The sequence below is a fragment of the Epinephelus moara genome, chromosome 19 (assembly GCF_006386435.1).
Source record: "Epinephelus moara isolate mb chromosome 19, YSFRI_EMoa_1.0, whole genome shotgun sequence".
In the NCBI taxonomy this organism is placed as follows: domain Eukaryota; kingdom Metazoa; phylum Chordata; class Actinopteri; order Perciformes; family Serranidae; genus Epinephelus; species Epinephelus moara.
Genome location: NC_065524.1, coordinates 34048343 through 34073003, shown reverse-complemented (window position 1 = coordinate 34073003; position 24661 = coordinate 34048343). Strand labels below are relative to the sequence as shown.

General features: G+C 40.6%; 1 protein-coding gene across 1 annotated transcript in view; it reads right to left on the bottom strand.

The window, feature by feature from the left end:
- Positions 1–2892: 2892 nt before the first annotated feature.
- The window catches only part of srbd1 (S1 RNA binding domain 1), a 60920-nt gene continuing 39151 nt past the window's right edge, over positions 2893–24661 (bottom strand). Inside the window, exons 17-21 of the mRNA XM_050071638.1 lie at positions 16323–16429; positions 14872–15039; positions 13107–13247; positions 5974–6158; positions 2893–3897 (exon numbers count right to left, since the gene is read on the bottom strand). Coding sequence (XP_049927595.1) covers positions 3605–3897; positions 5974–6158; positions 13107–13247; positions 14872–15039; positions 16323–16429 — 894 coding nt within the window. The 3' untranslated portion in view covers positions 2893–3604. The remainder of the gene's footprint in view (positions 3898–5973; positions 6159–13106; positions 13248–14871; positions 15040–16322; positions 16430–24661) is intronic.

Genomic DNA, 24661 nt, shown 5'->3' with positions numbered 1-24661 from the left:
GTGGACATAGACAAAATAAATAATGGACGTAGCAGCCATGACATCACCTACTGATTTGTGGACTCCTGTTTTGAAGCCTCAAGTTTGGTATTTTGCTGTTGCCGCTGAATTTATGGAGCCAGAAGTGACAATATTTGCTCGATGGCTGTGATAACTCTAGCACTAGCTGCTATCTTGGTTAGCACAGTGCATTTACTGTGGTAATGCTAATGAAAATGTTTGCTGGCAAAAAACAGGCTTAAAACCAATAAAACAAAACTTAAAAATCTTAACATCCAACTTAATATCTAACTCCTTAGAGGGTCATTAGTACAATTAAACACTGAGCAAGACTTTTTTAGACGACTTAAATGTTGCAATTAACTTTTATGAACGAAAAACACTTAAATAGTGACAGCGCCTACACTTTGTTGATCTGGGGTTACGCCATAGTAATGTTATCTAACTGACACGGTCGCTGTGGTAGCTACTTGTAAACAAACAGTATAGTGATTATAAATATTATATAAACATTTCCCCTGTATAGTTGTCATGAACGAGGAAATACGCCATAGAGACCAAAACTGTTCTTTGTACAAGGCTTTAAACATGTTTATTTCTGCTGTATTGTAATGGCATTTTAACATGGGGGTCTATGGGGATTGACTCACTCTTGGAGCCAGCCTCAAGTGGTCACTCAAACCTCTCTGGGTTGGCTTCATTTTGCAGCCCAAGAGGTTGCCACTTGGCTGTGATAATGACACTTGAAACAAACATCTCAAAATATTAAAACAGATCATCTTTCTATTTTTATTGCCCCCATGGGTTTTGCTTTTAAACCAACATCAGGGAAAAGTTTATTTTGCTATTTTACATCACACAGCAAAATAATCAATATAGCTTTTGCCTGTCCAGCACTGACTTGTATGACTGGTTGTAATAAGCCCTGCTTGTTCGCAGCACTTTAGACTTCCACTCGTGTTTTTTGACAGGTGGTCTCAGAAATCAGAGATCGACAGAGACAACTATATTCTCTACCCGATGTTGGCTTAGCAGGATGCATTCACTAGCAGTGAGAAACATTCTCTCTGCTACTGAGTGAGGAAAGTTAACATGATTTTGTGTCCACCTGTGTCTCCATGGCTGGATCTTCAACAAAAGATGAGGAAAGAGAGCCCTGCATGACCACTCGAGATATTTTTCTTTGTTAACTCGACTTTTAATAAACCAGGACTTACGAAACAACAAACAGCTCACCATCAATTTTCTCCACATTTCACCAAGACCTCAAGGCACACCTGAGCTCACTCCATAACACAACAGCTGTGAACCAGTGCAGCAGAGGATAACAGAGAACTACACAACTACTCCCGCAGTCACTCTTCTTCTTATCACCGGCTCATTACTGGTGAGCGTTTGACAAAAACTCAGAGGAGCAGCAGAAGCTGGCTGCCAGATTGCCTGTCTCATCTTTGTGCTCACGTTTAGCAGAGGGAGGAAAATTAAAGGCGGGAAAAGCAGGAATGATGCTGAGGGAAGCTGTGTGTACTTGTACGGATACATGTGATCTCCAAGACAAAAACATTGGAAAAACTGAAACACGAGACCACGCCAAGCCACAGTATATGGGATCAAAACAAACACAAGACAACAACATGACAAAGGGAATTAACGTCAAATAAAATGAGGCACCTTGATTAGAAAATGGAATCCCTTTGGAAAGATGAGTGTGCAATGAAATACAGTATGTGAAATGAGTCTGTATGGGTGTGTATAGTTTCCTCAGATCATCACTGAGCAAACTGCCACTTCTGATTAACCTTGATTGAACATCTCTTTGTGTTTGTGTGTCTAGAATATATTCCATTTGTTCCCCAAAGGGGAGATAGTGAAGCTGCGGCACTAACAGTGATTAGGTATTCTGCATTCAGTATAAGGTTTAACACAGGGGACCTCAGGCTCTCTCAGAACCATATTTTATGTATTTTTTTTATTTATTCCAGTTTCATAAAAACAAACAAATTAGATAATGTGGATGGGGAGTCTGGGATTAATTTTGAAGCAGCTGATTAGTGTGTGTTTGTGTGTGTGTCCTGGGATAATTGTGTCTGGGACCATGCCTAAAAAGCCTTCAGGCTTTACTGCAGTCTGGGAGATAGAAACACTCCCTCCTCCTCCTCCTCCTCCTCCTCCTCCTCCTCCTCCTATCCCGCCTCCACCCATCCCCCCCCTCCCATCCCACTCATTCTGTCTTTTCATATTTTCCTGTTTTCTCAAAGAGAAACTTGTTTTTAACTGGTGTCTTCTTTCCTCTTTCCATCACTCAACACATCCGCTCCTCTATCTCACCCACCTTTCTTAACTCCCCACTTCTCCCTCTTTTCCTTTCTCATCCCTACTCTCCAGTGAGCGCATCATTTGCTGAATTCTTTATTTTCAGAAAATACACATCAAGAGTATAATGTCAAAACCTCATCTGCAGATAAAGCCAGGGGTGGCTGTGGCTCAGAGACAGAGCACTTCATCCACCAAACAGAAGATCAGTGGCGTGATCCCTCCAGTCCACATGTCGAAGCATCCTTGAGCAAGATATTGAACCCCAATATGCTCCCAGTTGCTGTTCCATCGGCGCATAAGTGTGTTAAAACTGAGTAGCAGGTGGCACCCTGCATGCCTCAGCCACTAGTGCATGAATGTGCATGTGAATGGGTGAGGGTGAATCATAGTGTAAAAAAAAGCACTTTGAGTGGTCAGGAGACTAGAGAGGCGCAAGACAAGTGCAGTCCATTTACCATCTTTTCACAATGTGAAATCTATTCAAGATTACACATCAAGTCCTTCAATTGGTCTTCAAATGTCCACAAATGCAGTAAACAAAGTCAGCTTGGAATAACAAAAATAAACAAACAAGTATTGAGAGAGTTGAATTTATTTAAGTATGTAAACAATATTTAAGTAGGTTATATTCATAGAAAATGAACAACTGCAGCTTAAGTATGAAATGGTCTACTGCTAAAGTGCAAATACTACGTGTGGGCGCCATCTCAATGAGCTGTCCCATCTTCTCTAATGACCAGTAGACGGCAGTGTGTGCAGAGAGCGAGCCAGGAAGTTGACAGACAAAAATGGACATTTTTGCCTTGAATTAGGTGACCAGGTTAATGTTCATTCCAAAGTACCATTCCCAACGATACTAAAACAGGCTGAGAAAAAGTATGACCTGAGAAAATGACTTCAGGGGAAAGTCTCCCAGCCATTAACTTGACTGTGAGAAAGTTTGGCTTGATTTCACTGGACTTGTAACAGCTGTTCACAGCTGAACTATCAAGCACTCTTTTAACTTCAACATTTATGCAGAAAAAAATGCAGGAATTGCACTTTAAAATTGCAAGCCCTCACATATAAAGCAAACATTGGTTGAATGTGTGCTACTAAATTTGCAGTAAAGGGCAATTCCTATAAATACACTCAACAGGTTGCCTGTTAAAATGACTCGTTCAGCATCAATTCTCGTCCACAATCACTGTAAACATCATGAAGTAAATTGCCTCTCAGTAGCTCTTTGTGTAACTTCCTGATGTAAATGCTATCAAATTATAGAACATTAATTATGGGAATGAAATGACTATTGCAGGACCCTGATCAGGTCCAGCCCAATCCGTCCCCTCTGAAGGTCCACATTCAGGACCCGGACCTCCACCCGTTCCCCAGGTCCCAGCGCCAGGCTGCGGCGGCGCTGGCTGACAGGCAGTTTGTCCAGGGTGATGTTGCTCTTGTGGATGAGGCCTGCGCGGCCAACACCGATATCTACAAAAGCCCCGAACAGAGTTGTGTTGTCCACGCGGCCCGTCAGCACCGTACCCACCCGCAGATCACTCATCGACACAATGCCCCGCTTAAAGTCCGCCTGCCCAAAATCTGGGGATGGCAAAAAAGAGATCAAGAGAGAGAATATCAAAAAAAGTGAGGTGGCTGGATGGATGTGAGCGAGAGGGACAAAATCAGGGATGGGTGGCAGCTAGCACAAATGCTTGGGAGGAGAGATGGGGGAATGGGGATGCAGGAAAGCGAGGGGGCGGGGCACAAATGACAAACAGATATTACATTTCAAGCAGCAACCCAATACTTGTGTCTACATACTTCCACATTTCTCAGCATTCTATTCTACCCCACTTTCCACTTGGCCTGTCCATGAGAGATCTTTTTTCCTTTCTGTAGCATTAACACAAACAAGGAAGGCTCGCGCCCCAGGAAATAGTCCGGTCCAATTATCCTCCCCACAGCACTGATTTCATGCGGTAGCCTCGGCCCATCTGTTTACTCAGCTGAGCACTGGCTAGGAGGCCAAGCATAGTGTGCTGCAACCGAATAGGGCCAACCTGAGAATGAACCTTGAAGCTGCGTTCCTTAATTTTAAGAAGAGTTAGCCAGCACCAACTGGGTATCCAGGCTTGACTTTTTTTTCTCTCTGCATGAAACTGTATGAAAAGAGTGCCTGGTACTAAGGCACAGAGGTGATTTTGTATTTAACACACCAGTCTGGAAATCAGACAGCAGTTGTGAAAGCATTTTATAAACCCAGATTCATTTATGTTTGCACTTTCATTCTTGTTTTGCATAAGGACGACCAAATAGTCTTGTCCAACGTCTTTACTGTGCCAGAGAAGGCCAACTGACCAATTCATTTTACAAAAATGGTCATTCTTAAAATCATGTTTCCACAGTTAGTGGGTGTGGCACAAGTAGACACACACAATAATAGCAACTATACTTTTAGTCAGTAATTTTTCTCGCTTTTGCTTTCATTTCAAATAGCCGGTACTATCGTCAAAATACCAGCTCGCAGTGTCTTCGTATATGTCCGACAGTCTCAAGAGAACAAAGACTGTTCCTTTACACATGGCCCCATTATGGCCTAAATGAGAATTTAAAGCAAAGAGACTTTTACTTATATTCCTCTTTAGCACTGAATAAGCTTGTATCTAACATACATTCGATTTATTTTCAATACAGCTAACTGTTCTTTTAAAAAAATATATAGACCAGAAAATGAACAAAAAAAGTGAGACCGAGATGTGATGTACATTTTTCTAAAGAAAATTCATTTGAGCTGCAGAAAAATTGATGAAAATCTGAAAGTTTGTGACTGTTTAGAACTTGACTGGTATGTTTATGTGGCTGAACACAAGAGTTTGACATTAAGTACAAAAGCGGAGGTCTTTGTGTATTTGTGCATATGTGTGTGTAAAGATATTGTGTCCAACAGCACAGTCTGCTGGACCCATCACACCCTGTCAGAAACATACTACTCGTGTTGTTGGGCTACAGGGAGGAAGCCACAGCACTGTCAGATCCTATCAAGTTACTCTGCCAAGACATGCCTATTATAATAAAGGCACAAGAAAAGACAGTGTGTGGTGTAACTCGCAAAGCAGTCAAAGAACTGGACAAATACATACAAGTTCAACTTTCTATCAGTCAGTCGGGACCAATAAAGGACATTAAGAAGGAAAGATGAGACTATGAGACATTACTGCGACTGCTAGGTTGATATATGCAGTCTGTGAATTTTTATATGACTCAAAACAATGATAGCTTTGTGTCCAGTGACAAGATTTTTGCACAAAAAATGATATGTTATAATACCAGATCTGCAGTTTAATGTGGTTTTGCAGGAATTGGATTTCCTATTAACTGATAAATGCGCTGTGTAAAGGGAGTGTAATGGCCATAAATGCTATAAGCAGTAGTTCAGTTCCTCTAAAATTATGAAATATCAAACCATTTTAAAAAAAAAAAGTGTAAATATTGAGTTTAATGGATGAATATGCTGTATTTTTTCCTCTTGGGAAATTTTTGCCTATAGATACACTTTGTATTTTGGCTTGTCGGGCTTGTGTTCCTCCACGATTTCAACCACGCTGCTAATTGAGGTTTTGCACAAGAACAAATTCCATCTTATTTTAGTGTGACTGTGAGTGGCAGGAGTCTTACTTTGTCGTATGTCAAACCCAGGGGGCTGCGTGAGGCCGTCTATGATGAGTTGGAGGGTCTCAGGTGTGGTGTCCAGCGTCCTGGCCAGTTCCTCAACACTACTGGTCCTAACCTTGCTTTCCACACACTGTCGCAGGCCTGCACTTCCGATCTGGTCTGCACTCCCACCCACGAGGGACAGAAACCTGGACAGGAGTAAGGAGGGTGAAACATAAACTTCTAAAACTACAAAGAAATGACAGCAAATAAACAAACTTAAGCACTGTTGTGTGTTAAGGCATGCACACACACGTTCATGAAGTGGCCAGCAAGAAACAAAGAGTTTATAAATTGATTTTAATAGTGAGTGATGCTAGTTTGGCAAAAGCACATGCACCACCTCCCTTGCAAACTGAAGGATAGACCTGGACCGATGAGGGATGGAGAAACAGTGCAGGAAAAAGGAAGGGACGGGAGGAGGGGGAAAAGTGACGACAGACTGGGAAGAATGATTAGGAAAAGAAAAGTAGAACTGTCAAAAAGAAGAGAAACAAAAGATGAGAAAAGCAAAGACGTAGGAAGCAGGGAGAGAAATGCTAAGCTAATGCAGGTAAAGTGAGAGGGAACTGGGGGGGAAAGGAGGGAGGGCAGGAAAGGTGTGGGAGTAATTACACATAAAGTCACGGGCTGCCGAGGCTGGGCTTTCTGTTTTAAAAGCACACACAAGCACAAATACACATTTATTTTACCCCCTATTAAATCAGGTAACTCCACAGTGGGCTGTAAACGCCCTGACACCTTGTCTCATGAAACTGCCTCCACTTTGCTAAGGTTGGACTGTTTGTCCATCTGTCCGCAGCCTGGAAAAATCTCCTCTATCACTTTATTCTAGCAGGATGTCCCACCTCCAAAATGTCTAGACAGTCAGTCAAGTTGCACCATTTAAAACTCACTGAGCCCGAGATTTAAATCCAAAGCAATTAGCTCGACTACATTCAAAACAGACTTAGTAACAAACTGGCATGAGATCCAGAGTAGCAAATAGGGGTTATGGAAAAATGTGTGATGTGTGTGTCTGTGTGAGTGTTGTGCGTACTGTATATATTATTTACAGTAGGCACTTTCCCCGGCTGGTGATAGATGTGAATGCATTTGCCTCTATGCATGTGCTCATGTGCGGACCAGCTGGGTAGCGTCCGTGATGGATGTCGCTCACTGGCAGCCTGACGCCGAACAGACTCCGCAGCTGTCCCCCTGCCCCATGATGGACAGAACAGGTGGACACACACATATTAAAACACACACACACACACACACACACACACACACATACACAAAGTTGATTCATACACAATGTTGTTCAGAAATGCTCATTTGGCAGTAGCAGAGACAGTGCGGATGTAACGGGACACGGCTTGTGTACAAACTATGTATGAGACAGCTGTGAGCGGAGAGGCCCCTGCCAGCTAAGTCGCCGTCTGCCGTCCAAAAGAGGGAGACAAGCGGAATCAATCCCTCAACACCAGTGGGCCAGATCGGTACAAAATAGTAGCTGAGCATGTGCCAGAAATGGCTTAGTGGTGAGGAAACAGCACCTTTGGACCAAAATGGATGTCTGTCTAACACTAGGATCTTGTCTCCTGCGTCTCCCTAGGCTTCTTAACTTTCCAACCATATATCTTTTTACAGGAAAAGAAATACTTGTGTCTTGGTTGCCTAGTGGTCTAACATGGATACCACATAGCCCCCATGGTTTGAATCCAGCCTGGGACCTTTGCTGTAGGTCATCCCTCTTTCTCTCTCTTACACACAGTATTTCCTGTCTTTCTTTCTTCCTGTGTCTAAATCTGTAGAAGTTCTCAAAACAGGGTGTAAACTACAGGGGAGCATGGCTCAACCTTAATAAGACATGAATTCACCCGAAAACATGATTTGTGAAATTTTGGGAAGTCTCTAAAGGATTGACAATATGCTAGTTTTGCCATGCATCTTCTATTTTTTCTATCTGTGTTTCTGCATCCTCATCATCGTGGATCATGCATAAAATTAGGCTATTATTGATGTATGATTCATGCATGAGGGTGATTCAACGCTTATTCACATTAATAAAGATAACAGCATGGATGCTATTTTGCCATTATCATCGAAGCATAGTGGTGCAATATCATAAACTCCACTCACTATAACACAAAAATCAGAAAAAAAACCCCAACACTTTCTCAGTCCCACTCAATCTGTGCGCTGAATCACCAGTATTAATATCCGTGTTTCATGGTCAGGATACAGATATTTCAAAAAGAAAAAGGTCTCAGCCACTCTGAAGAGCAACCAGAACCATCTTCCACAGCAAATGTCAGCTTGATGACAAGCAACACTGATGCTACACTTGCTGGGGCTGCGGTTACCTGTGTGATACCTGTGTGATACCTGTGTGATACCCAAGGTTTGATGTGCTCATTGACTGATTATTAGCATATATATATATCAGATGTGCTGACACCAAGCAAGTACGCCTACATGCCTGCAGCTCTGAATGTTTCTTTGCAACAAGAGTCTTTCGATTTGATACTATCATGACACCGGAGTGCTGATGCGATATGCAATTTTTAAGTACTGCAATTCCACAAGTATTGCAATTCGATAACACAATTTATTGCGATTTTGGTTTACTTTTTTTAACACTAGACAAGGGGAAAATGTTGAATCACACACTTCCAGAAATTATATACCATTAAGCATATTTCCAAAAATAATGCACATCACATGTCACTCAGTCTTTCTGACTTATTTTAACAGCATCATATACTGAATAGAAAATAGGTAGATAAACTAAAACTATTTTATGGTCTTGTTTTTAACAATTTTATTCAGTGAAGCACTGTGTGACCTTGTTCTGAGAAAGATATTCTATCCTTTTTAGTATTTAAAATGGGTTAATCTTGTGCTATAGTAGAGCTGTACGCAGCACATTGATTTGCTCAGCCCCTTGCCCCGCACTTTCTCTCTGTGCTTATCAGATCATAAATGAGACAAGAATTGCCACACCATGTTCCCTACGTTTCTCCTCATTGCGAGGAGACTATTTGTCAGGAGAGCAGGCCGAAGCTCTAGCAGCCGTAGCAACTCAAATTCAGCCAACGCAAACCCCAGCACCAGGGTTCACATTAGGTTGGGTCTAATCTGTGTAACCACAGCAACAGAAAGTTTGCCTATCAAGCGGAGAGTTTGCACTGGCTGAATTCGCTTTGCTATATGGGCAGCTCAAGGTCAGTATCCTTGGACTGGCCATTATTTTCTGCTTTCTTGCTTTGACTTTGTGTTTCTTGAAAAGGATAGAACAGATAGTCCCATTGCTTATAGATTCCACAACAAAAGCGGTAATTTCTTTCCATGTCCCCATTTGAATTATATCAATTCAGGCATTAAAAAATAATCTAAAAAAATCATAAGACTAAAAATTGAGATACTTAAGTGAATCGATTTTTTCCCCACACCTAGTGCAGATTATCAGTTTCCAGATAAAACATAGGTGCATCCCTTAAACATGTGAATGACAAAATATCCAAGATATAATGATAAAGGGAGAGGAGAGGGTTGAAGGAGTGAAAGCGGTGTTGAATTAGGAGCAGCCTGTATTCTAGCTGTAGATCCTACAATGGTTTAGGTGGGTGGTAGACTCTTTCAGGTGTGTGTGTGTTACCCGTCTCATTTTTCCACGGGTGTATGTTAGAATTTAAGGGGTACCAGGAGTCCAGAGGCCTCCCACCCACCACTGTTGGGTTCATACTCATATAATTACTACCAACACTGTGTGTGTGTATGTGTGAATGTGGGGTTGGGTGGGCTGGGATATAGATTTTATCCAGGCCCACAGCAAGAACCCACTCTGTCTTGTATTATAGAAATATTGGGCCCCCACTGTTACATATCAGAGAGGTATTCATCAGAGAGTGGACCCCCTCTGTCTCATATCAGAGTACATATTTCATGGACTGGAGCCAGCTGTTTAACAACAAAATGCTTCTTTGATATTTTGATGTGAATTATTCTAATGGAGTAGATCCACTAAAGTTGAATATTAATATTCTTTACAGGTAAGTTGCCTTTCAATATTTGCTTTTCAACTATTTCTAAAACAATGGTAGACGACTTGTGTCTGTGCATTTGTGGTTGTGTGTGTGTGTGTGTGTGTGTGTGTGTGTGTTGTATATGGTTACATAAAGGGGGTGATGTGTGGGTTGTGAGCTGTAATGGACGATCCAGTTTCACTAATGTGATGAACATGATATTCCTTATACACCATAAAGACACACACACACACACACACACACACACACACACAAACAGCATTCCTCCACAAACCTCCCTCCATACCTCCTGCTCCCATCAGATGTAGGTGAGGATGTGAGAAGAGAATCGAGGCATCTAAAGCTCTACACAGTGTAAGATATTTTATTCAGGGGTTTAAATGTATCCCAGTATACTAATTAGTGATTGTAAAGGAGAGCATTTTCCAAAGAATTTCAAAATAAGATTAACAAAATGTAAAGTTGAATCTAAAAAAAAAAACATCTTTGCTGACATGAAACCAAAACTCAAAGTTAGGAAAAGTCATACACTGTTAAAGTCAATGTAATTACTTATTTTAATTCTGAATTAAATGATAATTTTCGATGAATGACGATAAAATTCACCAAGACAGCAATATTTTTTCAAACACACAAATCAAAGTCTAAGATTACAACTGTAATGTTGAGGGCTTATGTGAAGAGACAGCCGAATCAGTCTCAACTAAACACCCACCATGTTCGATGGTTGATTTTGCAAAGGAGTAACGTACTCTGAGATTGAATGTTCAGTGGAAGACGGGGATTTTTTTTCATGTCATCAGGTTGTCTAAATTCTAAGGAAGAGCAAGTGCTGACATGGCTTTTCCAGTATCGTCATCAGACCTCAGAAGTGGCACATTGTAAAACCACAAGACACACTATGGGAAAGCAAATCTGGTTCCCAAATTCTGCAAGAGTTTGTGAGACTGAGGCCATCGCATAATATATGTGACAGCAGGTGAGAAATTAATTTGCACTGAATTGAGTCAAATGCCGGACAAGGATTACTGGATAGTCATAACAAAGGATACAACATATGCTAACACAGGGTTAGGAGTCATGCACAGCAGGGAAAAGGGAAAGCAAAGAATGATAAGTGGACTATTGAGAAACAGGAGAAAGATTTAATGATAGAGAGAAAAAAGACAAGCGGCCAAGAAAGACAGATGCACAGCAGACTGGTGATTTTCTACAACGTACTAGCACCGACTTTGCTACATGCAGGTTATCTAATGTACAAATACAGCAGTCATTAGCGTCATGTTCACCAAGCAGTCCAGATCAGTCCAGTTCATTACACAGTGAAAGAGTTATTTTTGTGTTTCCATTGTCAGAAGTTGTGGATGGTACCAAAAGAGCCACTACATTACATCCCGCAGTTTTGACACCCCTCTGTTGGGGCAGTTAGCACACAGATCCAATACTGTAAAGTGTAGCTAGGAACACTGCAGTCTCCTGATTGGTCAAGAGAGAACTGTCACTCTTCCTCTTTTAAGAGTCAGTGCACAAAACCTCTACCTTTGATTGCAACAGACACTCTCAACACTCCAATCGGTTCTTTTTAACAACCCCTACTACATTAAAGTACTGTCTGAAATGGAGATGCTAAACAGAGCTAGGGTTCACGTACATGTTCATACAGGTCACATGTCCAGGCATTTCTTGACACTAAAATTGAATGTGAGATTAAGACTTTTTAAAAGAAGAAAGAAAATGGATTTAAACTGTCATATTTTTTAGTCAGTAGGCAATTGGAGGTGGAATAAGGGTGGATGCAACCCACTTTGTTAGCAACATGACCAATGCATCCCCCCTGTTACCCTGCCATCTCTCTCCATCCCCCAGGGGTTACCGATAAGCGTACCCTAGTCCAGGTCCAGACGCTGTCCTGGATCTGGACCTGGACCTATAACCTATAAATTACTGAGAATCTTAAATTTAACAGAGTGTTTCTATTTTAATTGGTGCAGCATTTCTAGCCTTTATCATCTCACATGATGCCGCTCAGTTAATAAAATCTGTGCACTTCAATAAACATTGTGACACCCTGCAAAAAATTAATAAATCACCTACTGTTTATAGTTTAAAGTAATTTTCTTAAATACAGACTCATCAGCTGATGAAGTAATGAGTTTTCTTTTAGCCCTGACGATGATATATATGATATACAACAGCAGCATTTGGGCACCTTACTGTGCTGTGATAATAAACACTACTGAGAAAGACAGACAGAGTGAAAGAGAGATGGATGGATGGATGGATGGATGGATGGATGAAAAAAGAAAAGTGTCTGCCCGAGAAAGGAATGATGGGTGTATTATAATAGAGGGAGGCTGTCATTTGTCCTTTTAAATGTCTGCCACCCAACAGCTCTTTGATATACTGTACAATACAGTCTCTGCTGAAAACAGACACATGATCCCACAAACAGGCATGGTCACTTTGTTGAAGTAGGAAAGATAAGCAAAAACACAGTTTCATACAAGCGGCATGAATCTATCTTCACACATGTGCACACGGAGACGCATCCACCCACACACATGCACGGAGGCCATTAAAGGCGCATCAACATGAGGGGAGCGATGCTTAGAGCCACTAGTGTCAGAACTTATGTAGACTAAACACAGTTGAGTGACTACAGCTGTAGGAGAGAGGGCCCTCCCTCATATGTGTGTGTGTGTGTGTGTGTGTGTGTGTGTGTGTGTGCCTCTCTCTCTCTCGCGCACACACACACACACACACACACACACAAGGACAGACCATACAAGTCTTGGGCAGATGTTCAATGTGCTTTTGATATCAGCATCGGCAGCGCTAACAATCATTTCTCACACGAGGACACACACACAGACACAGTCACACACGTACAAAGCCAACGCCTCCTCTCTTGTATCCCATGTCTGTGTAAATCAAATCAGAGTCCTCCACCACTATAACCAGCCCCATATGAGACGGTGTCAAAATCAACTCCATCTTAGCCTGAACATGCCTTGGCCAGTGGGGTAGACTGCTTTAAAAGTGTGTGTGTGTTTGTGTGTACTGTACCTCTGTGCAATGTGGTAGGACTCAGGGTGTATACAGGTCTGGTCCAGGGGGTTAAATGAGGTTGGTATGTTGACACCAGCCTTTCCTTTGCTCTTCTTTGCTGTTGGTTTCTCTGGTGCAGGGTGAGGTGAGGATTTGGCACTGTTTGAACAATTATGAAAAGTATTTTAAATTTATGAGGAAGTCTTAGGAAACCTTCATAATCCAAACACAGCTTTGCATCAAAGGGCTGATTCACCAAATTACAAGAAACATACTTTCTCAATTACCTCTAGTTGTATCTAGTCACGCAGGTGGTTTAAGTTTTATATTTGTCTGCCTCGGAGATTCCTGCATCCACTTCAGTATAATAGAAGTTAATTAATTTTGTTTGCACCACTCACAGCATTATAAGTATCTTTCTAGAAACAGGTGTTATTCTGGATTATCCACATACACTTTAAACCTGTGTCTGTACTATTTCAGTTCAATACTTTTTACTGAAGCAGTGTATTGACTCCTCCTGTACTCTACCTCATCTTCCTTACACCACCATGACGCAGCAACTCCTCTCACTCGGTCTGGGTATCGTTTAAAAATGAAGGTATAGATACTAATACCTGTACCCTTAAAGTGATACTAATATGAATAGAGTACTTAATTTGCTATTTTTTCTACTTCATTTGATACTCATTATGCAAATGGAAGCATTCAGTGGCATAAAATGCCAGCAGGCATGTAGCATGGCTATACTTTTGAACAGCATGCTGAATTGCCAACTGTCAAATACATCACGCTAGACTTCACCTTACCACAGACTGTAGCTGGTTATAGCTGTGGTAGCGTGCCAATCACACATCACTTAAATCTGAGGAACACTTGTGGTGATTGGCTGAGAGCAAAACTATATAAGTAATCTTTTTTTTCTAGATCTGGGCTGGTCACAAATCGGCACCATCGACTACCCACCCAAATAGTGGTAAAATATGCATGTTGCAGGTAGATTTGCTTCACTCACCGGCCCAAAAACAGTGGTTATCTATTGAGTGGCTGGTTAAATATGAACATTCACTAGTCAAAAAAGTTTCTTAAGTTACTTGGTACAGAAAGAATTAAATGCAGGTATTGTTCGACTGAAGGAGTTTGATACCACTTGGTACTACATTGTTTCATTCAATGCCTTAAAAGGTATCAAGTACCAATAGCAAGCCCTGCTTCTCACCTATCTCTGCTCTACATGACAAACATGTTATTTACATTCGACGAAAAATACTTTTTTTGTTCTGTGCTATTCTGTCATGTTTTTTGTTCTTTTGCACATCACCATATCACTGCAAACTAATTTCTTTGCACTACAAGTTTATATTCATATTATGCACACTGTAATTTATCTTAGTTTATTTGTCTCATATTCACCATTTTTGTGTGTAACATGGGCCGCCTTTCCTTGTGCAATTCCATAGTATATAATGACAATGAAGTTGAACCTTGAGCATGATGTTGCTTCTGGATTTGTGTAATGTCACTCTTAATGCTTTGAGCGCCACAAACAAAATTAAACAGAGAAAATCTCAGAGATGTAATTCTCAAAACCTCTGCAAAGTAAACCAAAGTCACCTGTTTGGCTATACTCCCCTAAAAGTAAGTGAGGATTTTTTTTTTTTTTTGCAATTTATCTTACCTATTTCATGAGAAACAGGTAAGACAGCAAAGTGAAACAGAATCTGAGTCAACCCCATGTGCCTGTGCATGTATCTCTACACAAAATTTGCATATGAGTGTGTACCTGTGTAGGGTTTGTGGGTTGATTCTAATGAAGCCAGCACACTGCTGGTAGGTCTTGGGCCCCATGCCTTTGACCAGTTTGAGCTGCTCCCTGTTGGCGAAGGGACCATTCTGCTCTCTCCACTCTGCAATACTCCGCGCCCTGCCTGCATTTAGGCCTGCTACATGCCTAGGATATAAAACAACAAATAGAAAAGGAAAATGTCGCACAACACATTGTGTATTTATAAAAGTTGTTGAGGTCTGTGTGTTTGTATCTGAGGTCTCTGTTCTACACTGGATGATAATATGAGAAACAGTACAGTTGAAAATTAAACTTAGGTAAACCAAAGTTTCGAAATGAGATGCCTAACCATTACACACAGTTGCGGATATTTTTCTCGATCATACCACTAATGCATCATGTACCAGTAAACCATCATTGCGGTATCGCCTAGTTTGAAGTATGCGTGTGGTACAGACATTCTCACCGCACATTCTTCTTCCATAAATACCAGTTTATGTGTGGGAAACGGCGTATGCACATTTTTTTGCATATGTATCGTTTATACATCTGGCCCCTGATTTCTATAATATACAAACAAACAGAGCAGATTTTGCAGACCGTGACGTGGCATTTAAACAAGCAGTGGCAACACTCACAAGAGACGCACATGAACCAATATTTAGTGAGTATATTTGTCCAGTTTTGGCCGAGCAACGAAGAGAGGTGATTTGAAACTCAATTAGGTCTGCTCTGTTAATGCCCACAGTGACTCACTCACGCTAAAACACACGGCAATGTCAACACTCCCATAATACCTCAGTCATCAACACGTCTGTGTGTTTAATGTGTGTGTGTGTGTGTAGCATAACTTCAGGAGTGGAAAAAGCTCACTTGTAGAGCAGACAGGTAAACAGATGACCTGATGCCTGCCCTGCAGCTAATGCCAGCTCTTTTTATACTGTTTGTATCTACGTCAAGTGTGTGTGTACATAAAATGTGTGCACTTCCTGTACTTCTCAGTCATAAATATGTACTGTACATGTTGTTGTAAACAAGTGTGTGAGTGCATGGTGTACTATCAGAGATATTTGTGACTGTGCATATATGTGCATTTCTATGTGTGAGAGTGATGTGTGTGTATGTGCATTGCTTAATCCCCTCTGTTGATTCCAGTTGGCCCAGTAAGTGAGGCCAGGGTGTGATGCATGAGTCTAAACAGAAAGCTGGCAGGCCGTGTGTATGTGTGTGTGTGAGAGAGAGAAAGCATCGAGCATGTGCCTGTGCATAAGTGTGAATGAAGCTCTGCCATGTTGTGACTGCTAAGGGAAAGTATGTCAGAGGTCTAAGCCCCACTTCATCTCCGTTTCACCATTTGCATCTGTGTGTGTCTGAATGTGTGTGAGCAGGAGAAGAGGGTGCACTTGCTTGTGAGCACATGTCTATGTGTGTCATCGTGTGTTGTCTACCTCATCAGCGTCTCGGAGCAGATGTTGATGTCCACACCGACAAAGCTCACACATTCCTGCACCACGCCGTCCAATGCTGCCTTCAGAGCTCCGGCCGACACATCATGCTAGAAATACATATTTAGCAAACCCACACACACATGCACAGACATGCACACGCACACAAACACAGAAACAGAAGAAATGTCAGGCTGAAAACTGGATTAGCAGAGAAAACAACACTGCTCTCATCTGTCGCATAGACATGTAACACATAGATAAACGACATAAGAGCAAGCGCTCTATAGGAATTTTACTGATTTAGGACTTTTATGATGCTGTTTTTCGATGGAATCAGTAAAAATAAATGAAATTTTCATGTATGAATATTGTCGTATTTTCACCCAAACATGATCATGTTTTGTTGCAAAAGTTTTAATACACTCTGCATAATCATGATGTTTCCACTGTTATATCACATTTGTGCTACTGTTTGGTTCTGCACACTTTCACAATAATTAACACTGAATTCATAGAGATCAACAGCAACAGAGAGTGTTAGCAATGAAATACTGACTGACTGAGAGCGAAAGAGGTTTGATTGACACGTAGCACAGCAAGTAAGTGGCAGAGAGAGAGAGTGCAGAGGGGAAAATAAGAGAGAGAATGTTTAGTTTGGCTTGTGAACAGTATCTCTTTCCTGCTAACAGAGTGTTCTCGTTAGCGTAGCTCGTTGACGCTAAAGATCCTCCAAATGAACTCTTCACACTTCTTCACCACCAGCCAATCAACCATTAATCAGGACATATTTTCCAAAAGCACTGGAATCTTTGTCTTAATAAGGAGCAGGGAGGACGGCCAACAATTCAAATAAAGAAAATGAAAGAGGAGTGGTGCAGCATGGAGTGAAAAAAAAAAAAACTTAATCAAAACAAAACACCAAAATAAGTTTTAAGAAATTCTATAAGGCCTAACAGTCGTCCCCAGACAAACAGAAGCCCTGGGCGGAGTTCAGCTGGAGACTGATGCCTCAGCAACTGCTCGAGGATTAACTGACAGTCTAAACTAGACTACTGCTGGGCTATGTCTGTGTACGTGTGTGTGTTCTGTGTGTGTGTGTGTGTGTGTGTGTGTGTGTGTGTGTGTGTGTGTGTGTGTGTGTGAAGGCGACTGAGACTAGCATGGGTTGTCCTGTAACATGATCAAGCTCTGAACAAACACAGGCTTGTAAACAGATAACAACAACGCCAGCTAGCAAACGCACCCTTCTCTTTCAGCAGGAACACGACAGCAGGACAGATGACGACAGAGGGAGAGAGAGACAGACGGCAGTATGTTCGGGTGCAAGAACACATGGGAGTTTTGCAAGTTTTCACCTAAGTCACTGCACAGCTTCAGAATGAACATTACATTTCCTTATTATGAACAACATAATTTTAACTACTGGTATGTTCTTATTACTACCTGAAAGACATTAGACTAGCATGCTATGTATTATTTCAGATAATAGCTTACAACTTTTTTTCATTAACATACCCCTTTGTTCAGCCAAGTACTCCCCGACCAGTGCTAAATATTTTTGACTGACTCAGACTCAATTAAATTTTGCAAAATCCCAAACTACACATGCATTTTCTGATGATTTTATTAAAATCTTACTTAAAAAGATAGAACTACAATACACAGGGGGGCAATACATGAGGCCACGGTTACCCAGGAACATGTGATCAGCTTGAAACTGTGTAGTTCAAGGTCAAACTAAGGTATTCTTGAGAACTGCCAAAGCAAACAAATTATACTGCATTCAGCATCTGTCAACAACAATCATAATTATGGGATGAACACACAAGGATGACTGACACTTGAAAATATTTCCCTCATATTGCCAGGATGTGATGTTGAGAGCACAAAGCGGAAGGACGCTGTGTCAACATCTAATCTATGAAAGAATGCAATTCATATGTTAGATGTGGCACTTCAGGTCAATGATTAGGTACTCTAGGTTTCTGTTTCATATAGCCATTGAACGTCTCGTTATAGGGGAACACTCCTGCAAAGCCCAGTTCAGACCAAAGATTCACAACTGTTTTAGAACATTGAAGTTGCAGAGGTGTGACTCAAGCCGGCTGATGGTGTCACCTGCAACTCAGTGGGTCAAATCGGCAGCGGCTGGTTCTCAAACGTAAAGCACATCACCTCAACAGCCAATCATTCCCACCGAGCCCTCTGTTTACATCCTCACTGTGTGCCAGTTTTGGGCGGTGGGTCACACACACACACATTCTCATTGACTGATTGATTGGCTCTGGTTATACATATTATTGTGGCATATTTATTACAAATACAGTTCATCTGATGCTTGTTTTATGTTTTTCGCCGTTTCATCACTACTACAAATACAGCTGTAGTCAGCATCTCGCTATCACTATCATTCATATTTTAAGAAGCTACAACTTATATTCAACCACAAAATAAGCCTGAAAAGCTGCAAACAGAGCAGGGGTACAGAGAGTTTTTGTGTATAGATGATACACCGTCTCCAGGACGGCGCATTGCAAGTTGTTACCTGTTTCAACTCGTCCTCTCGCAAATCTTTGGTCTGAATTGGGCTTTATGACACTGACACTGTGCCATTGGTCGTATAAAAAAGACTTTGATTAATGTTTCATTTTTTAGGATGACATCATGAAACACATTTTCCCCTTCATTCTGATGTTGTGCAACACACTTCTTTTAGACCTGGTTTCCTGTAATATAACAGCTGTCAACAAGTTGTATTTACAACATCAACATTACAACATTTTCATTTAAGACATTTTGGTGATACATCACCAAGAATTGCTAATCCATGCACTTGGTGCTTTTAATATTATGGATAAATAATAGACATTTTGTAAGTAGTTACTGAGATATCTCAGTAACTACTTACTGTATTTAATTAATCTTTTTTGTTGTATTAAATAAGCTGAGGTTTCACTTTTGTCTTTCTTGCAAGAACCTACAAACAGTTAGCTTAAACCTTGCCAACAATAAGCAGAACAATGAACACTGTTTCACTCAGCTGAGAGGGGCAGACAGATAAAGACAGCAAGAGATAAGGTAGTAGCACCCCTGGTGACTCCTCATGTGACCTGCAGTCTTAGTGAGAATACTGACTCACTATAGCCAGAGGCATTTTGGAGACAATAAAAATAACTTTCCAAACAATAAGAAGTTCTCACTGAAACTTTTATGATTTCCTGTGAAGAGATATATTAAGAGGAGTGAGAGTCAGAGAGGAGCGAAAGGAAATCACCTGTAATGTCACACCTGAGAAGAATGTTTTCACACGAGAAAGGTGGAGGTGTGCGAGGCAGTGTGAGTGTTAACCTGCAATAAAAGCCCAATGAATGTGTTCTCACATTCTTATTGAAACCTTATAGAGGTGGGAGAAGCACACGAGAATTTAAGGTATTGTAACTGCTAACGCAGAGGTGCACGTGAACCATAGAACATAACTGTGTTCAATAAGAGATGGGGAAAAACTGATCTGTAACTTAACTTTGATAAGTATTCATTTCATTCCAGTTAACAAGAAAAATTATAATTACAATCCTACTAATTTAGAAACAGGGTTTACGGAGCAGAGACCACACAACACAAATATTTTATTCTGACTGACTGGTGTTTAATGTTGACTGGGACAACACTTGAGTTTAAACAGCTAGTTTGCTCAATTGTGTAGATACTGTACGTATTAACTGTAAGCAGGAACTGTATTTACGTCTGTATGTAGTTTGTGTATACAAAATTTAATTTATTGTTTTTTTGTGACACTACACACTGTTTTTTTTCCATGAAATGTGCTACTCTATAAATAAAGTTTGCTTGTTTGCATTGCTTGCTAATGATTCTATAATGAGTCGCTAAAAGACAAAGAGTTCAGTATTTCCCCATTTGTTCATTTTGCAAAAACACAATTTACAGTAATATAATCTTGAGCGTTGAAATTGGCATGTTTTAAGTATAATCTACTGCCAAAGGGGGGGGAAATACTGTACTGGTTGGGAAAGCTGATCTCAGTGAGCAGAGCAATAACTCAACTTTCTGCATCCTTTATTTTTCACATGAACGATGCAAACCTCAGCTATGTATCATAAAGTCACATTGGCAAGCATGGTAAAAAAAACTGGCCTTTCATACCTCACTTCAAGGATAGTCCTAACAAGAATAGACTTCAAATTACCCACAGTCAACTTATTTCCATAGCTGTGCATTGTACAGTAACCAGAAGTCCTGTGATATTGTTTAATTACAACAGCTAGATAGTATAACAAATGAGGTACAACTTATCCAAAATTTGTTGTCAGGCATGCAAGTATATAAAAAAGACAATCATCAGCAGACACAGCAAGCACATTCACACAAGAAAGAAAAAGAAAGAAAGACAAGTGAGTTTAGAGGCCAACTTTTAAAGAGAAATACGACCATAAAATTCAAATTAAGATGAAAACCAGCACAATAAGGCAAAGCAACAGGCATAGATTTAGAGAGTGTGTCTCTGGCACCAGCAGCAGTGATTTAATGTGCCAGAGTTGGAGTGGAAGGGAGCAACTGTTACAGAAAACGTTCTGCTCTATTAAACAGACATACACACAATCCTGTATGTGTGTGTCTGTCCTAACACATAAAGACAGCAGAGGCCCTCATGTTGCTCTTCTCAGTTTACAGTGACACTAACAGCACCAATGGAGCATTTTGTCCTGTATCTTTCTATCTATCTCACAATCCACATATGTCTCTTTCTCCCTCACTCTTGTTTTCATTAAACTCACTTAAGGTAAACTGGCTAATGGGCATGGGAAATCATAATTTGAAAAATTCAGAATCACCACCTTAGCCATGAAGTGCAATCTTAGTGTTGCACGTTCATTTTTTTGACACAATACCGGGAGACTTTAAACTGATTTTCAGACAAGAACCATTACAAAATGTAACCCCAATCTTTACTCAAGGACACAGGCCCATCTTGCTACCCTATGGGCAGACCTTTCCAAACTCTCATTTCATCCACCCCATTGATACGCAATCATCCATTTTTAAAACCACCTCCATTCCCCCATTCCTTGGTCCCAATGCCCGCACCCCCAAACCTCAAAATCATCCAGAGCCAATGGACTGGATCCCTATGTGTGAAGGTCATGTTTGGATTGGCCGGAAACCAGTTGGAGCCAGCCAACCAACATACAAGAACAAAGTGCTTCTGTCTGCACCTTGAGTACTTAAATGCTGCTGAGTTACCACATGTCAGTCAGACAGAGATACAGAAAAAAAAGAGTGGTGAGAAACACAGAGCAGGAGAGAAAGGCAGAAAACCAACACAAACTTCTTTGTGAGTTATCTCACTGAAAAAAAACTGCAAAACATAAACGTCCTTTTCTCTGATATAGAAACATAAATGTGTTGCAACATGAGGCATAAAGCTAGATAATGTAAATCCACAAATATAAATTCAGAGAACCAGAAAGCGAAAGAGCCAGAGAAGAAAAAGGGAGGTGAAGCAACTGCTGTGAGTTGGGGTGTTGACTGACAATGATGGCGGAGGTCTTCGGACTGTCAGCAGACTGAAATACCGTTTATGAATGATGCCACTAACAGCTTGGCAACTGGAATCATGCTGGAGCCAGAGTGGCTGCATATACCAAGAGCCTGAGGGCAGTGAATGATGGAAGGATAACTGTAAGATGATTACAAACTGTGGGATCAAATGGCATTAGGCCTCCCTTCACTGCATTCATGAGAAATTTCTTCTCCTGTCTTTCAAAGTAGGCCTATTTTCATAATTCTATTCTTTTCATGTGGGGGGCACATGTACAGTTTTACCATTATAGTGTATTTTTAAGACTCATTCAAGGGCATGTTGAATTTCAATATGGTAATTTTCTTTGCTAAACACTGAACACATTTCAGAAATACACGGTAAATCTTGTCAGTGACCTAAAGAACACTTTACTAGCATTACATATGAGTTTATATGTTCAGAAGTTGGCTTAAAATATCAGTCCTGCTTTTATTGTGAAAGGTAAAAACAGAAGCAGGGGATCTCGTATGCACGGCCTTCATTAGAGTTGAAACGAGTAATTAAGTTTGCTATCGTATATTGAACTACAGAGCCTCTGTGTTTTTTTATAATCCTCAAAAGTGTAGGCAAAACATGACTGGTTGGTGATTTTATTTGCAGGATGAAAGCTCAGAAAAAAATGACATTGCTTTTTCGCCATGTAATATCTGTGTTGCGTAAAAGGACTCATGACAGAAAAAAACATTTGGGAAAAAAGATATTGACATGCTAGTTAATTAAAAAAAATATTATCCCCTGTGTGTAAAGGCCTTAAGGGGCTTAAAGAAAAAACAACATTACAAAATATTGATACAAGTGACAATTAAGGCTGCAGGAGGGGTTATTCACAAGTGGAGACAGGTAGAGAGAACTCCTGTAACCTTAATGAAGCTCCAGTTCTTTGGCTGTAGATGTAGCAGCTTTACTGAGAGGAAAAGACTAGAAGCTGCAGTCCATCTGAGAAACCAGTTTGCTTAAGTTTGTAAACTTTTAAAATGTTTGGGACTTCCAAAAGGAACAAAAAGAAACCAGTATTTGGTGTGTAATCTCAACTGTGTGCTCCGCTGTGTATGTCAATGCACAATGAATATGCTACTCCACATCTATCACTTTGTACAAACTAACAAGGTGCCTGAGGTTACCTGAAGGTCATGTCCTTCTTGACTGACAGCTTCTATAAGGCCTCTGAGAACTCCCTCCTGAACGTACTGTATACTATTCCAGGCATGTAGGCTTGGCTAAGAGTCTGTGTATGTGCGTGTGCATGTGTGTATGCACATGTGAATTGGTGCATAGATAAATGGTTAAATGCCGAGTTGTAAATCAGCAGCTGAAAGTGATATGACAGCAAGGAGATGGTTTTATGTTTTTCCAACACCTTTCATGAATGTCTAATGACTATTTCTCAACTTCCTGCAAAACAGTCACACACACACACACACACACACACACACACACACACACACACTTATTACCTGAGGGACTGCAAAACAGAGCATGAGAAAATCGAACAGAATACGTTTCAAGACAGGCACAGGGAGTAATTTTCCCAGTCGAGTAGTCTCAGATCAGCTGATTTCAGGCCATCATTCGATACACCCAAAAACACCTTTTTACTTCCTTTTCCCTGCTTATCATCTGAATGATTTTATTTTACCCTTCAGCCACTGGATTAATTTCCTTCTTTATAACACATGTGAAAACCTTGGTAGTAGATGGAAAGTTTACCACTGAAAGACAAACATCCCCACTCAATGTAAACTGCACAGCGCTAAAATAAGTAGCCTGACGTGACAACAACTAGTAAATGTTTTATAAATTGTTGAATAAGTAGAGAATTGGCATGAGCCTTTTTAAACCCATTATACAAGCAAAGATACAAGCTTGACTCACTCAACGCAAAAACACACAGACGCATGCTGTGACACACTCGGGGAAATAATTAAAATAGTGTTTGGCAGCTCTTGCCACTGATCAAGTCTTAAGGAGAGCCAGTTTTATTTTTCCCATGCCTCAAAACACAGAGACAGGAACTATCAATCACTGTCAGCCGTTCATTTCTGGCTCTCCTTCCGTCTCTCTGCTCTGTCTGCTCCTGTCTCCCCTGTAGGCATCACCATTCAAGAGTGAAAAATGGTATGCTCGAGCGCACACATACACATTTGCACGGGTGCACACAGATACAGCAGCCTTGGTGTGAAAAGTGACATCACTTGCACCAGCTGTAGGTCAACTGAATTTTTAGGTCAATGCAAACGTGACCTGTTCTAAAGAAACACAACACTGTTGATGGAAAATTTAACTTCAGTAATACAAACACTAAAATTAATAACTAAATACCTAAAAATTATTTTTCTACAAAGGTCTAAATACCTCATTTAAATTATTCTAATCACAGGTGTTCCTACACTGACAAGTCTATTATATTAATTAGACACTGACCCCTATTTTAGAGGATGGTTTATCACAAACATGTTGGTACTGACTCAAGTTTTACTCCACAATTGCAGCAAAGAAATGCCAAAGATATGTTTTTTTGATAGGTATCAGGTTTTTTAAACCCTCAAATGATGTCATCCATCTAAACTTATCCACAGCTATAATAAGCCATGGTGGTTGCAGCTTCCTTGCCCAACTTCAGCCCTATGCTCTCAATTTCTTGACCACTTTTGAGGGATATAGTTCAAACACTAGCTGCGATTACATGGATAATGTTTCTTCAACCAAACTGAAATCATTCTGATTAGAGATTTTCAGTTAA